General features: G+C 45.2%; 1 protein-coding gene across 1 annotated transcript in view; it reads right to left on the bottom strand.

The window, feature by feature from the left end:
* Nucleotides 1–13,418, bottom strand: part of LOC120995318 — a 98,997-nt gene extending 85,579 nt beyond the window's left edge. The window contains exon 1 of the mRNA XM_040424441.1: nucleotides 13,346–13,418. Within this exon, the coding sequence (XP_040280375.1) occupies nucleotides 13,346–13,366 (21 nt within the window). The 5' untranslated portion in view covers nucleotides 13,367–13,418. The remainder of the gene's footprint in view (nucleotides 1–13,345) is intronic.
* Nucleotides 13,419–13,855: the final 437 nt, after the last annotated feature.

Genomic DNA, 13,855 nt, shown 5'->3' with positions numbered 1-13,855 from the left:
GAGAGTAGAAGCAAGGAAGTTAATGGAGGCGCAGAACAGGCCTAGTCCACAATGTAGCTGCTATTTTAGCCCCTTGGCCCTGATCAAGCCAAGGGAGTATAGAGAACAGTATTACAGCAGCAAAGCACAGACCAGTGAGTCTACGTCTGAATATAGAAAAAGTCTAGTGGAGGTTAGAACTAATATTAGCCAATGGACTTCACAAGCAACAGTGACCAGGAGGAAACTAAACGTACCTGGACACAGCCGGATGATTAGTGCGCAGAGGCATCCTTCACCATATGCCTCTATGGACATAATGGACCGTAATTCTTCAGTGAGCAGCATCCTTTCCAAAGAATGGAGCCGAAGACTGATACCTGCCATTAGGGAGACAGCCCTGTGGATTGCTACTGACCAGTAAGAGTTTATTATATTCAGTACCTGAGTGCTAGAGTGTAGACATAGTATATACAGATATAGAGAGAAGGAAAACTCCTCAAATTACAATTGCCAAGCCTGTTATAAGGAATACAGCTGAACCAATATTTGGTTTTATTGCTTTGCCATATACATGAACTGTACTGACTACCTGGAGACAATTGATCAAGTAAAAGTTCTGTTGTTTACAACAATTGACTCCTCATCCTTTCTACTACCTTCATTCACACCTAACGGTGCTGGCATCACGAACAACTGGGGTCCCAGCCTCCAAAGTACCCTAAACACCTATACCATCAAGGGCACCTCAACTACCATCTGGCTGGTGATCCCTGTACTAGAGAGTGCCCCAGAGGGTTTAGTGCTGTCTTCCCCTTCACTGCACGCCAGCCCAGGGAGGCTCTGCTAACAATGAGTACCAACAACTACTACCCCAATCGTCCCACCGTAGCCTCACGCGTTGCACCTGCGGAACCGGTCACTGCATAATGATCTACTATGGAAGCAGGCTGAACACAGAAATCATAAGACCCTAGAGCAAAACTTGTTTTGGACACAGAGCTCTTGCCTCCATCATACTGGAGGAAGCCTACTGCACATAGATTATCTCTATAAGGGCTCATGCACACAAACGTATCTTCTTCCTGTGTCCATTACGCTTTTTGTTTTTTTTGCGGACAGTATGAGGAACCATTCATTTCAATAGGTCTACAAAAAATAAGGGCTCATGCACACAAACGTATCTTCTTCCTGTGTCCATTACGCTTTTTGTTTTTTTTGCGGACAGTATGAGGAACCATTCATTTCAATAGGTCTACAAAAAAAACGGAAGTTACTCCGTGTGCATTCCGTTTCCGTATGTCTGTTCTTTTAAAAAATAGAAAATGTCCTATTATTGCCCGTATTACGGACAAGGATAGTACTGTTCTATTAGGGGCCAACTGTTCCGTTCCGCAAAATACGGAATGCACACGGACGTCATCCATATTATTTGCGGATCCGTTCTTTGCGGAGCGCAAAATACATACGGTCGTGTGCATGAGCCCTAAGGGTACATTCACATGACCGTATAAATGGATCCGCAAAATTGCGGAACGTGTGCGGACCCATTCATTTCAATGGGGCCGCATCCGTTGTTCCGTTCCGCGGCCCCGCAAAAAATATAGAGTATGTCCTATTCTTGCCCACATGTCCTATTCTTGTTCATAGCCTGTATTGCGCAAGCTCCCCCTAGTGGTGGATTCTGGAAGTAAAAAATTTTTATTTTGGAAAATACTCTCATAAGCCTAAGACTATGCTTAATAAATAAAATGTCATATCTACAGAATCTGCTGAACTTTGCCTGGTTTGGGCTGTTCAAATGTTATTTGGCAAGAAAAAATGTCCCAGATGCAGAAGAAAAGCAAAAGTGAGCGATTGCAGTGAGAAGTGAGAGGATCTCTATATCACTGGATGTAATTGTACTGTGATCATTTATACAGTCTGTAGAACTGGTATTTACCACTATATGGTCACTATATGCAGGGGCGGATTGGCCATAGACCTTACAGGGAAATTTCCTGGTGGGCCGATGCCCATGGGGCCGTCTGAGCCCTCCTCACGGCCGGCCAGTGGAAGTTTTTGGGGATGTATTTTGTGCTGCTGGCAGTAATTTGTGATGGACTGTGGCATTTGGCTCTGTTGGGGTGGTATAATGTGCCACAATATGGTATTGCTGGCCCTGCCATCCATCAATTGGACCTGACTACAAAACGCAGCCACTTTTAGTATTTTTTCCAGGGCCGCTTTACGTTTCCAGTCCGCCTTTGACTGTATGGTGGTAATATTGGTCTTAGTACAGTGTTTTTTATGCAGTATTATTTGCCCCTTATACAGTCTGGTAATATTGACCTAAGTAAACTGTTTTTTCTACAGTAGCAGTATAGTGATATTTTTACTTGTATATTGGTGTTATATGTTAGCTGTAAGACTGTATTGTGGGGGACTTATATCTATAGACTGTAGCAATACCACTGGGTCATGCGTATCTGAGCAACATACTGGTGGTAAAGGTATTGAGGTGGAAGGTCCAAAAATTGTCCTGGAGCCCATACGAATCTAGTTATGCCCCTGCATATACGTAATTGGAGGTTGCAGGACAGAATGCAGTGCTCCTGAGTATGAAAGAACATTATGTCATTTTAGCTAATGCAGTCCCTTTTTTGAACTGAAATCAGGCAAAAACTGACAATAGATGGAGCCTTGAGGAAGCTGCTAAAAATACATCATCCGCACTTCCGTTCCGCGCCCCCGCCAAAAAATTTAACATGTCCTATTCTTGTCCTCAACCATGGACAAGAAAAGGCATTTCTATTATAGTGCCGGACAGAATTTGCTCAAACGGTTGCGGATGTGTGAATGGACCCTAAATCATATAATTTCAAAACCTCAGAGGCCCTTCATTAGGTAAGATAGCATGCCAATTAGATTGTTCTACATAGTTGTTATTTTTGAGATTGAGTCCTTGGGGAATTGCTATAGGAGTTCAGTTACAGCTCTGACTAGTCAACCGTCAGATGGTCAGATAGCAGACACAGTGGAGTAAGAAGAAATAAGTATCACAGAAAAAACACCACTAAATCTTAACTTTTAATATCAAGATAATGTAAAATCGCTTGGTACCACCTCCTACTAATAGATATTATATAGGAGATTAAGAAAAATAAAAGAAAATATCCCTACCTCTTTTCCTATTTCTATTTAATACCTGCCTAAAAACGGAATGGTCGCCCCGATAGGGGCGATCCCATGTCTGGAACCTCCTAGTCACCCTAGTCAGGTTTCTTTTATTGGGGGATCATAATGACTATGTACAAGAGTGTCCCCAATATTTCTACCCCTACGAAATGTAATAGAGGGAGAATCCGCTAAATAGTCTTTTAGGTCAGGATCTGTTTTGAGGAGGGACCAATACGGATTCAAGATGTCCCTAACCTGATTACGTTGGGTTTTATTATCAGGTTCTTATTATCGGCTAAATTCTTCAGGCCTTCCATTTCTTTATATGTATAGTTTTTGTGTATGAGTATCTTTGGTAGATCACAGAGGTCTCTAATGACTGAATTCAAAAATAATTCTATGTGTATATCACCACCCTTGTGTGGTGTGGGGATTTGCTCCGGTTGACAGGTTAGCGGACGCAGTAAAGAGGCAAGGAACCAGGTTGTAAATCAAACTTCATTGTTTTATTCACACTCAGCAAAACCTAACAGTCTTGGTTCTTGTTCACACACAGCAAAAACAAAACAATGTTCACCTGGAATCCTAGGTGTCGGTTCACACCTGGTTGAATGCTCAGCCACAGAATAGTTCACTGGCAGGCTTTCAGGCGGCCTGCATGCCTGTTTGCAGTCTTCAGCCTAGAGGACTCCACAGCTTCACTGTCAGATGGAGGAAAATCCACCCACCTGATAGTGCTGACTGCTTCTATAAGCCTGCCAAGACCTGGCCTGGAACGTAAGAGCCGTCACAGATCAGCTCAACAGCCATTCTAAACAGCTGAAGTGTCAGACTGCAATCTGCAATAATGACACTTCAGGAAAAAAAAACGGCTCTTACCTCACCGAGGTGACACGTACCGACCATCAATGATGGCCCCTTGTTCCTTCCTACATACCTCCCCCCTTCGTTCAACCCTGAGGGGGTGGACACACATTAAACAGTGTTCCCTGTGTTCCACCGAAAATTCGAAATTTTGCAAAGACAGAAACCACCGGGTGACCCGGGCATTTCTGTCCTTGGCCTGGCTCATCCAGGGGAGTGGTCGGTCACCAGACGAAACGCCAACTGCCTGCGCCTGTCCGATCCTTACGGCTCCTGAGGGCAACAGCCTCAATAGTGTCACTGGGCATGCGCTAAGCCCAGTGACGTAATCAGAGCGCTGTTGCCTCAGGAGCCGTAGGATCGGACAGGCGCAGGCAGTCAGCGATACTGCGGCTGCGCGAGATTTCAGGGGCAAGAAAGGAGGACGCAAGGATCGTGGGGTGAATAAATTATATGACGTAGCGGAGGGGGCGGTGCCGTTCGGCTCGGATGTGGGAGTAAATTTAGGAGGTGTGCTGGGCTTGAAATAAAGGCCGGCTGGGCACTGCAGGGAGGCGTTACTGGGCACTAGAGGAGAGTAATAACGCCCCTCTGGGCACCTTGAAGGTTAATTTGCAAATCTGCAAAATCGCTTTTTTAGCAAAATGAAAACTTGAATAAAAGAACGAGGACCCATGCTGGAATGAAGGTACTTTATTGAACATTGCTATGTTAACAGTTTAATATGCTCAAACTAGGTGACAGATTCCCTTTAAAGGGGCAGGGCGCTGTGGATGACACTGTGACTTTCTCCCTGCAGCTCACGCTCAGACAGCACAGTGCTGCTGTCTGAGAGTGAGCTGTTCAAAAGGACATCCCTGTGTCCGTCCAGGCCCTGCACCGGACGGAGGACAGGGAGTCTGAAAGCTTGACTGTCCGGCCTAAAACGGCACTCTAGGGGCAGGCTGCTGTGGAGGTCACAGTTAAGGGGACGGTCCGCTATGGAGGTCAGTGTTAAGGGGCAAATTGCTGTTGAGGCCACTGTTAAGTGGATGTGGTGTTGTGGAAATCACTGTTAAGGAGATGGGGTACTGTGGAGGTCACTAATAAAGGGGCAGCCACTGAGAAAGGGGCGGGCTGCTGTGGAGGTCACTGTTAAGGGGGCAGGATGCTGTGGAGGTCACTGTAAAAGGGGCGGGCTGCTGTGGAGGTCACTGATAAGGGGGCGGGATGCTGTGGGGGTCACTGTTAAAGGGGCGGGCGCTGTGGAGGTCTCTGTAAGGGGGCAGGGAATTGTGGAGGTCACAGTTAAGGGGACGGTCCGCTATGGAGGTCAGTGTTAAGGGGCGCGGTGCTTTAGAGAGTGTTGTGGAGGTTACATTTTAAGGGAACAGAGGTCCTTAGAGGTCACTGTTAAGGGGGTGAGTTATTGTGGAAATCACTGTTAACGAGATGGGGTACTGTGAAGGTCACTAATAAAGGGACAGCCGCTGTGGTGGTCACTGTTAAAGGGGAGGGCGCTGTGGATGTTACTGTTAAGGGGGCAGGCTGCTGTGGAGGTCACTGTTAAAGGGGCAGGGTACTGTAGCTGTCACTGTTATAGTGGATACTATCTAGTCTATCTTTTAACTACACACACAAAAATTTAATTAAATAGATGAAATATACCCATGTGAAGCCGGGTCCTTCTGCTAGTTAAATAATAAACCCCCCTAATTAGCAGTTTTGTTAATAGTATCTAAATTAAAATATGACAGTATCTCAATGGATAAGGTTGGTCACTGTTGCAGCAGGTGGCTGTATTCAGTCAGCTGCATGCAGTTGCCCCCCCCCCCCCCCCCCGCCCAACATGTTTTTCCTGTGGAGTTGGCCGACACAAATTCCCTTTTACCTGTGGCAATTTAGTCCTGATTGTTGTATGAACTAGTCTTAATACTGAGTAAATTTGGGCCGGTATTTGGCAGGTTTGGGCGCCAAACTTACGGCTCTTCCCCTTCTTTGCTGGCAACCCAGACTTGATTGCCCTTGCTGCTTTCCAGCAAAGAGTCTGGCCACCCACGTCCCACATGGCTTCTGCAGGCCGCAGCCAGCACTTCCCTGTGAAGGCTCCCAGGCTGTCTCTATGGGGTGTGCACCCTAGTTTCCTCCAGCCAATAGCTGGACACTTCAGGTTATTTTAGGCACCTTTCCCTAGAGGAGGGTGTGTAAACTATAGCTTTCTTAGTTTCCTAGCAACCAATGAAGGTGTGCTGTTCTGTTTGTCTATGTACCGACCTCTACTTATCTACCAACTCTGACCTTAGCTTGTTCAACATATTGACCCTTTGCTGCCTCCCCTGACCTTGGACTTGTTTTTACAGATTCCTACATATGCTGCCTGCCCTGGCCACTGCCTGTTTCCTAACTATGAGTATAGCATGACCACTTGGTGCCTTGCACTGCCAACTACACTGGGACTATTCCAAGAGGCAGTGGCCTGGTGGCTCCCCTGCTGAGAAGGCAAGATCCCTGTATAAGGGTGAAAGGATGAACACCAGGCGAAACCCCGATCACGCCCTTAGGCTTAGACCTAAGTCAAACCGGTTAGTTGGCACATTGGTTCCACACCCACTGCCCGTAACACATTTTAAAGCAGTCTGTTGAGCAAAGGCCTCTTCACCCTTGTACTGTATATCATGGCAAGGAACCAATGTCCCTTGGCCTAGTAAAAGATTTGATGTTTCCCGTTGGTTTGCTTTCCCGCATCCACATACCACCTCCACTAGTGCCAAACAGCCCTCCTCACTTGCTACTCCCTTCTTTATCCTTTTTTGCTTCTAATGCAGCAGTTGAGGCTTTAGCGTTTTCTTTCATCTCCATCACTCTGTCTACATGTGCCCCAACTCCTCACAGAGTTTCTCCATCCTTGGAGACTCTTCCAATGGCTCAGGGGCTTTCTCATTCTGACTACACCAAGTGAAACACAGTTTTTGGTGTGGGTTTCCGTTTCTTTTCTGTGACAACCAGGCCTTTCTCAGCAAAGCAGCAAGCTCCCCTCCAGAGACTCACTCAAGCACACTAGGTGAACCTCTGCACAGCTTTGCCTCAGGGCTAATGTCCAGCCTTCTAGCCTCCGGGCTGAAGTCCTGCCTTCTAGCCTCCTGCCCACTGCCATTCTTTTCATTGGGCTAGCCACTACCGGCCCAAGGTCCAACATCACTAGTTGACAGAACTGGCTTCTAGCATATCACAAAACTCCCAGACAGAAATGGCCCCAGGCTTAAGTAACTCACAGGCCAACTGAAGCTCCATTAGATATCACTTCCAGAGCATGTGTGCATTTGGAAGAAAAAGTTTTAAAGTGTAACTGTCATTTAATTTTTTTTCTTAACTGTGTAGGGCAAGTGATTATGATTATTTTTGCCGTATACTTTATTTGTTGATTTTGTACTTTTTTTAAATTACAAAACTGCTTCTCAAGTTGGTAAGGATTTGTCTAATTGTTTTTCTGAAGCTATTTATGCTAAAATCAAGTCAAGAACACAACAATAATACAAAAATGTGGCAACAAAGCAGCATTTCTACAGCGATTTTCCATAACTGCAGCATTTTTGTGATATTGTGATGTACAGATGACACATAGGTAAGGTATTGAAGATTTAGGCAGGGTCTATAGGATACTAACAATTATTTTATCAATATAAGTTAAGCTTCATTCACACGTCCGTGCTCAAATCCGTGAGCAGGCGGTCAGGGATGCGTCCGTGAAGGATCCGTTTTGGGTCCGTTTATTGCTGTCCATGTTGCATCCGTGTTTGGCCTCATGCACACGAACGTTTTTTTTCACGGTCCGCAAAAACAGGGTCCGTAGGTCCGTGATCCGTGACCGTTTTTTCGTCCGTGGGTCTTCCTTGATTTTTGGCGGATCCACGGACATGAAAAAAAAAGTCATTTTGGTGTCCGCCTGGCCGTGCGGAGCCAAACGGATCCGTCCTGAATTACAATGCAAGTCAATGGGGACGGATCCGTTTGACGTTGACACAATATGGTGCCATTTCAAACGGATCCGTCCCCATTGACTTTCAATGTAAAGTCCGGAGTCCCCTTTATACCATCAGAGCGGAGTTTTCTCCAATCCGATGGTATATTTTAACTTGAAGCGTCCCCATCACCATGGGAACGCCTCTATGTTAGAATATACTGTCGGATATGAGTTAGATCGTGAAACCTCATTTCCGACAGTATATTCTAACACAGAGGCGTTCCCATGGTGATGGGGACGCTTCTAGTTAGAATATACTACAAACTGTGTACATGACTGCCCCCTGCTGCCTAGCAGCATCCGATCTCTTACAGGGGGCCGTGATCAGCACAATTAACCCCTCAGGTGCCGCACCTGAAGGGGTTAATTGTACTATCATATCCCCCTGTAAGAGATCAGGGCTGCCAGGCAGCAGGGGGCAGACCCCCCCCCTCCCCAGTTTGAATATCATTGGTGGCCAGTGCGGCCCCCCCCCCCTTCCTCCCTCCATTGTAATAATTCGTTGGTGGCACAGTGTGCCCCCCCCCGCCCCCCCCCCCTTCCTCCCTCTATTGTAATAATTCGTTGGTGGCACAGTGTGCGCCCCCCCCCCCCTTCCTCCCTCTATTGTAATAAATCGTTGGTGGCAATTATTGGCCCCCCTCCCTCTATAGCATTAACAACATTGGTGGCCAGTGTGCGGCCTCCCATCTTGCGCCCCCCCCCCCGATCATTGGTGGCAGCGGGTTACTAGCAATAGTACAAGATTCATACTTACCTGGGAGCTGTGATGTTCGTGTCCGGTCGGGAGCTCCTCCTACTGGTAAGTGACGGTTCATTTAGCAATGCGCCGCACAGACCTGTCACTGTCACTTACCAGTAGGTGGAGCTCCCGGCCGGACAAGAACATCGCAGCAGCAGGTAAGTATGACTCTTCAACTATTGTACTATTGCTAAGTAACCATGGCAACGAGGACTGTAGTAGCGTCCTGGTTGCCATGGTTACCGATCGGAGCCCCAGCGATTAAACTGGGACTCCGATCGGAACTCCGCTGCCACCAATGATGGGGGGGGAGATGGGAGGCCGCACACTGGCCACCAACGTTGTTAATGCTATAGAGGGAGGGGGGGGGGGGGGGCAATGGGGGGCGCACACTGTGCCACCAACGATTTATTACAATAGAGGGAGGAAGGGGGGGGGGGCGCACACTGTGCCACCAACGAATTATTACAATGGAGGGAGGGAGGGGGGGGGGCGCACACTGTGCCACCAACGAATTATTACAATAGAGGGAGGGGGGGGCCGCACTGTGCCACCAATGATATTCAAACTGGGGAGGGTCTGCCCCCTGCTGCCTGGCAGCCCTGATCTCTTACAGGGGGATATGATAGTACAATTAACCCTTTCAGGTGCCGCACCTGAAGGGGTTAATTGTGCTGATCACGGCCCCCTGTAAGAGATCGGGTGCTGCCAGGCAGCAGGGGGCAGTCTTGTACACAGTTTGTAGTGTATTCTAACTAGAAGCGTCCCCATCACCATGGGAACGCTTCTGTGTTAGAATATACTGTCGGTTCTGAGTTTTCACGAAGTGAAAACTCAGCTTTGAAAAAGCTTTATGCAGACGGATCTTCGGATCCGTCTGTATAAAAACTAAACTACGGCCACGGATCACGGACACGGATGCCAATCTTGTGTGCATCCGTGTTCTTTCACGGACCCATTGACTTGAATGGGTCCGTGAACCGTTGGCCGTGAAAAAAATAGGACAGGTCATATTTTTTTCACGGCCAGGAAACACGGATCACGGATGCGGCTGCAAAACGGTGCATTTTCCGATTTTTCCACGGACCCATTGAAAGTCAATGGGTCCGCGAAAAAAAACGGAAAACGGCACAACGGCCACGGATGCACACAACGGTCGTGTGCATGAGGCCTTTCACTGACACTGAACAGCTGAAATTTTTTTTTTAAAGCATCTATTCTTAATAATCCGTGAAACATGGATGCAACACGGATGGCATCCGTGGTTTTCACGGACCCATAGACTATAATGGACGTAATGGATCCGTGAACACGGACAAAATGGAGCATGCATCCATGATAAAAACACTGATGTCTGAATACACACATTAAAATAAATGGGGACGTGTGCTGTCCGTGAAGAACATGTACAGCGCACGTCCGTGAAACACTGATGTGTGAATGAGGCTTTAATAGTATTATAGCAATAGTTTCATTATCGTGATCATTATATTCATAATACATGAAGTGCACACCTCTTTGAATCGACACACACTAGTATTAGACATCCTGCTTGACATAAACACATTAGGCATAGTGTACATCATGAATTAATACACTAATTTCACTCAATTTCACATCCAATAATAGCCCACAGCCATCACTTTTTTTGTCTGTTTGACCCAGATCCTATTTGCTTTTATGCCTTTACTACATCCATTCTGTACCTGGATGATTATCATGCATGTACAGAGGCTGCATCTAAAGTATAAGGCTGCATTCACACGTCCGTGGTGTATTGCGGACCCGCAAATTGCGGGTCCGCAACACACCAGCCCGTCACCCCCATAGAAATGCCTATTCTTGTCCTCAAGCTGCGGACAGGAATAGGACATGCTCTATCTTTTTGCGGAGCTGCGGACCCAAAATCGGGGCCGCGCTCTGCAATTGCGGCTGCAGACAGCACACTGTGTGCTGTCCGCATCCATTCCGTCCCCATAGAGAATGAATGGGTCCGCACCCATTCCGCAAAATTGCGGAAAGGATGCGGACCCATTTTGCGGACGTGTGAATGAAGCCTAAGGAAGGAGATGCATGTAAAACTATAATGGAGTCTTTATTGCTGGCACTATAGCGATGTATATGTTACACAATGTACAGATTTGACATGATATATTTTTGGGTGCAATATTTGAAAACAAAACCAGAAAAATGCAAAAAAAAAATTTCCCCCTGTTTCTAACCATTATTCCCTAAATAAGACCTACAAAAAATTTTTTAATAAGAAGAAAGGCCAAGACACTAAGAAATAAAAAAAAAAAATCACACTTAGGCCCCATTCACACGACTGTATTTTATCTCCAAATCCAATACGCATTCATTTTAATGGGGCCACACAAAATACACTGTGTGCAGACAGTACATCATATGTCAGTTCCGCAGCCCTGCAAAAAAGATAGAACATGTCCTATTCTTGTTAGTTTTGCAGACAAGAATAGGCATTGTTACAATGGGTCCGCAAGAAAAACAGATGCAACATGATATCTCAACGACATCATCTGTACTTTTTGAGGATCCGCGTTTTGCAGACCGCAAAATACATACAGTTTTGTGAATGCGCCCTTAGGAGTTTTTCTGCACTTTTTGGCTACATGCACACGACCGTATGTCTTTTGCAGTCCACAAATTGCGGATCCGCAAAAAAAAAACCTGATGAAATCCATATGCCATCCGTTTTTTATTTTTGCGGATCCATTGTAACAATGCCTACAACGGACAAAAATAGGACATGTTTTATTTTTTTGCCGGGCTACGGAACAGACATACTGATGCGGACAGCACACGGTGTGCTGTCCGCATTTTTTGCGGACCCATTGAATTGAATGGGTCCGCATCCTATCCGCAAAAAAAAAATGGAACGGACACGTAAACATACAACGTTCGTGTGCATGTAGCCTTTGTGGCATTTTTTTGGGATTTTTGGTGTATTTCTTGCTGAAAAACGGCAGCTCCAGATATTAGCTGAAAGTCTATGGGAAATATGAAATGCAGGGCACACAAGTGTTTTTTGCCAGTAGCATTTTTTTCAGTTTGGTGGCCATTTTTTTTTTTAAAGTGCAGCATGTTGAAGCATTAGATTTTTTTTTTTTTAGCAATTTTTCATCTCCATAGGGATAAAAATGCCTAAAAGAAGAACACACTTTAAAAAAAAAAAAAAAAATGACCCTTTCTATGTCAATTTTTTTGTGGGAAAAATACTACAGAATAATTTTAAGTGTTAAGGAAGCCTTAGAAGGCAGAAATGCATAAAAGTGAAAACATTCCCAGGGGTGAAAGGGTTAATCTGTATGAACAGTAGCAGCAAGTTTAATTAGGGCTCATGCACATGACTGTTGCCTGTTTTGCGCTCCGCAAATTGCGGACCTGCAAAACACAAATACCGGCCGTATGCATTCCGCATTTTGTGGAACTGAACGTGCGGCCCATAATAGAACAGTCCTATCCTTGTCCATAATGCGACAATAAAAGGACATGTTTTATATTTTTGCGGACGCAATGGAAAGGACATACGGATGCGGATAGCACGCGGTGTGCTATCTCCATCTTTTGCGGCTCCTTTAAAGTGAATGGGTCCGCATCCCATCCGCAAAAAATGCGGATTCAACACGGACAAAAAGTAGCTTCGTGTAAGGGCTCACATGAGCCCTTACAACGAAAAGTGGACAAATGGAACAGAATAATGAAAATTGAGAATGCAATATTTTATTAATTATTTATTTATTATTATAATTAAGTCCATTTCCTCCAACTATCTATATTACCAAACCTGATCCAAATACCCTTTTACTATGAAAAATCAGTGTTCCAAATATTTTTTTTCCTTTACAACTTGCGTCTCAATAATAACACAAATATTGGGGCAGAGTTCTCATCAGTGTCTCACATTTAGATGGCTTTGAACTAGATCAGTCAGAACATGCATCAAATGTATCACAGAATCTCATGACATATTATACACTTTTTTTCTTTCTTACACCTCCTTTTAGTTTCTTGCTTTAGGTCAATACTGTGTGCCAAAATTTGGCGCATTTTTAGTATTTGACCACAAGGCACAGCCGTATGACCTGCAGTGGGCTCCGATTAACTAGCTAGGACCTGCATTGATAATGGTGACGCAGCCTGTATAGCTCCATGGGTCTAGACTGTAGCATGGCCGTGTCGAAACCGCACTTTTTGGCTGTACCCTTTTCCAAGCTACTCCTATTTTTCAAGACACTTTTCCAAAAATTTTGCGGTGTAAAAATTTTGTAAAACAAAATAAATCAGGTACATGACATATACCCCAGTTTTATGGGGCAAATTCTGGCTCATTTAGCTTAGTAAATCTTCCCCGTTGTCTACTAAATCCATAATAAAAGCTATTCACATATAAGCAATGTAAGAGAAAAAACTCAATATACAGTATAATCATATGAAAAGAACAAATATCCCCATGACTAAAGCTATGCGGTCATTTAGGATCAGAGACCTAGTCAACCCATCCCATTGTGTCCTACACTGAATTAGAGCTAGACATTATAGACTGACGGATATGTGCTCCTCTAGTTTCCTGTATTTCTCACCTCCTGAGCTTGGTACACCATATATGCAGAATAACACTCACGTAAGAGATGCCGAGGATGGAGAAGCAGCTGCACCACGCCTGGAGCGACACTGTGCTGTAATAATAATGGAACTAATCCATCCTTTCCTTTCAAAGACTTCCTCAACGCCCCACCCTCTGCCCTACCACTTGTAGACTACAAAACAATGCAGGTGACTGCCTTCTAGACTTACATGACCACTTTGTATTGTTCTGCAAGAAGGTATTGGATGCAGTTTATATCTCCTTCACACAATCAATATTTGACCGTATACTGATACAAAACACTGACCACCAAGAATAGTAATAGGCACCACTTTTTGGTCACTTTACTGCAGTTATCTGCTTATGTATAAACAGAGGTGATATCATTACAGGCAGGATTAGAAGTAGGTCATTGTCAAAGCTTATATACTCTTTCCTTGTACAATGACCTCTGCACGGGTCAAAGACCATGTCTAGAAGATTCTCCCATAGAAGTCAATAGGGT

Source organism: Bufo bufo, chromosome 3, assembly GCF_905171765.1.
Source record: "Bufo bufo chromosome 3, aBufBuf1.1, whole genome shotgun sequence".
NCBI lineage: Eukaryota > Metazoa > Chordata > Amphibia > Anura > Bufonidae > Bufo > Bufo bufo.
The sequence above is the reverse complement of the archived record's forward strand: the minus strand, read 5'-3'. Positions and strand labels throughout refer to the sequence as shown.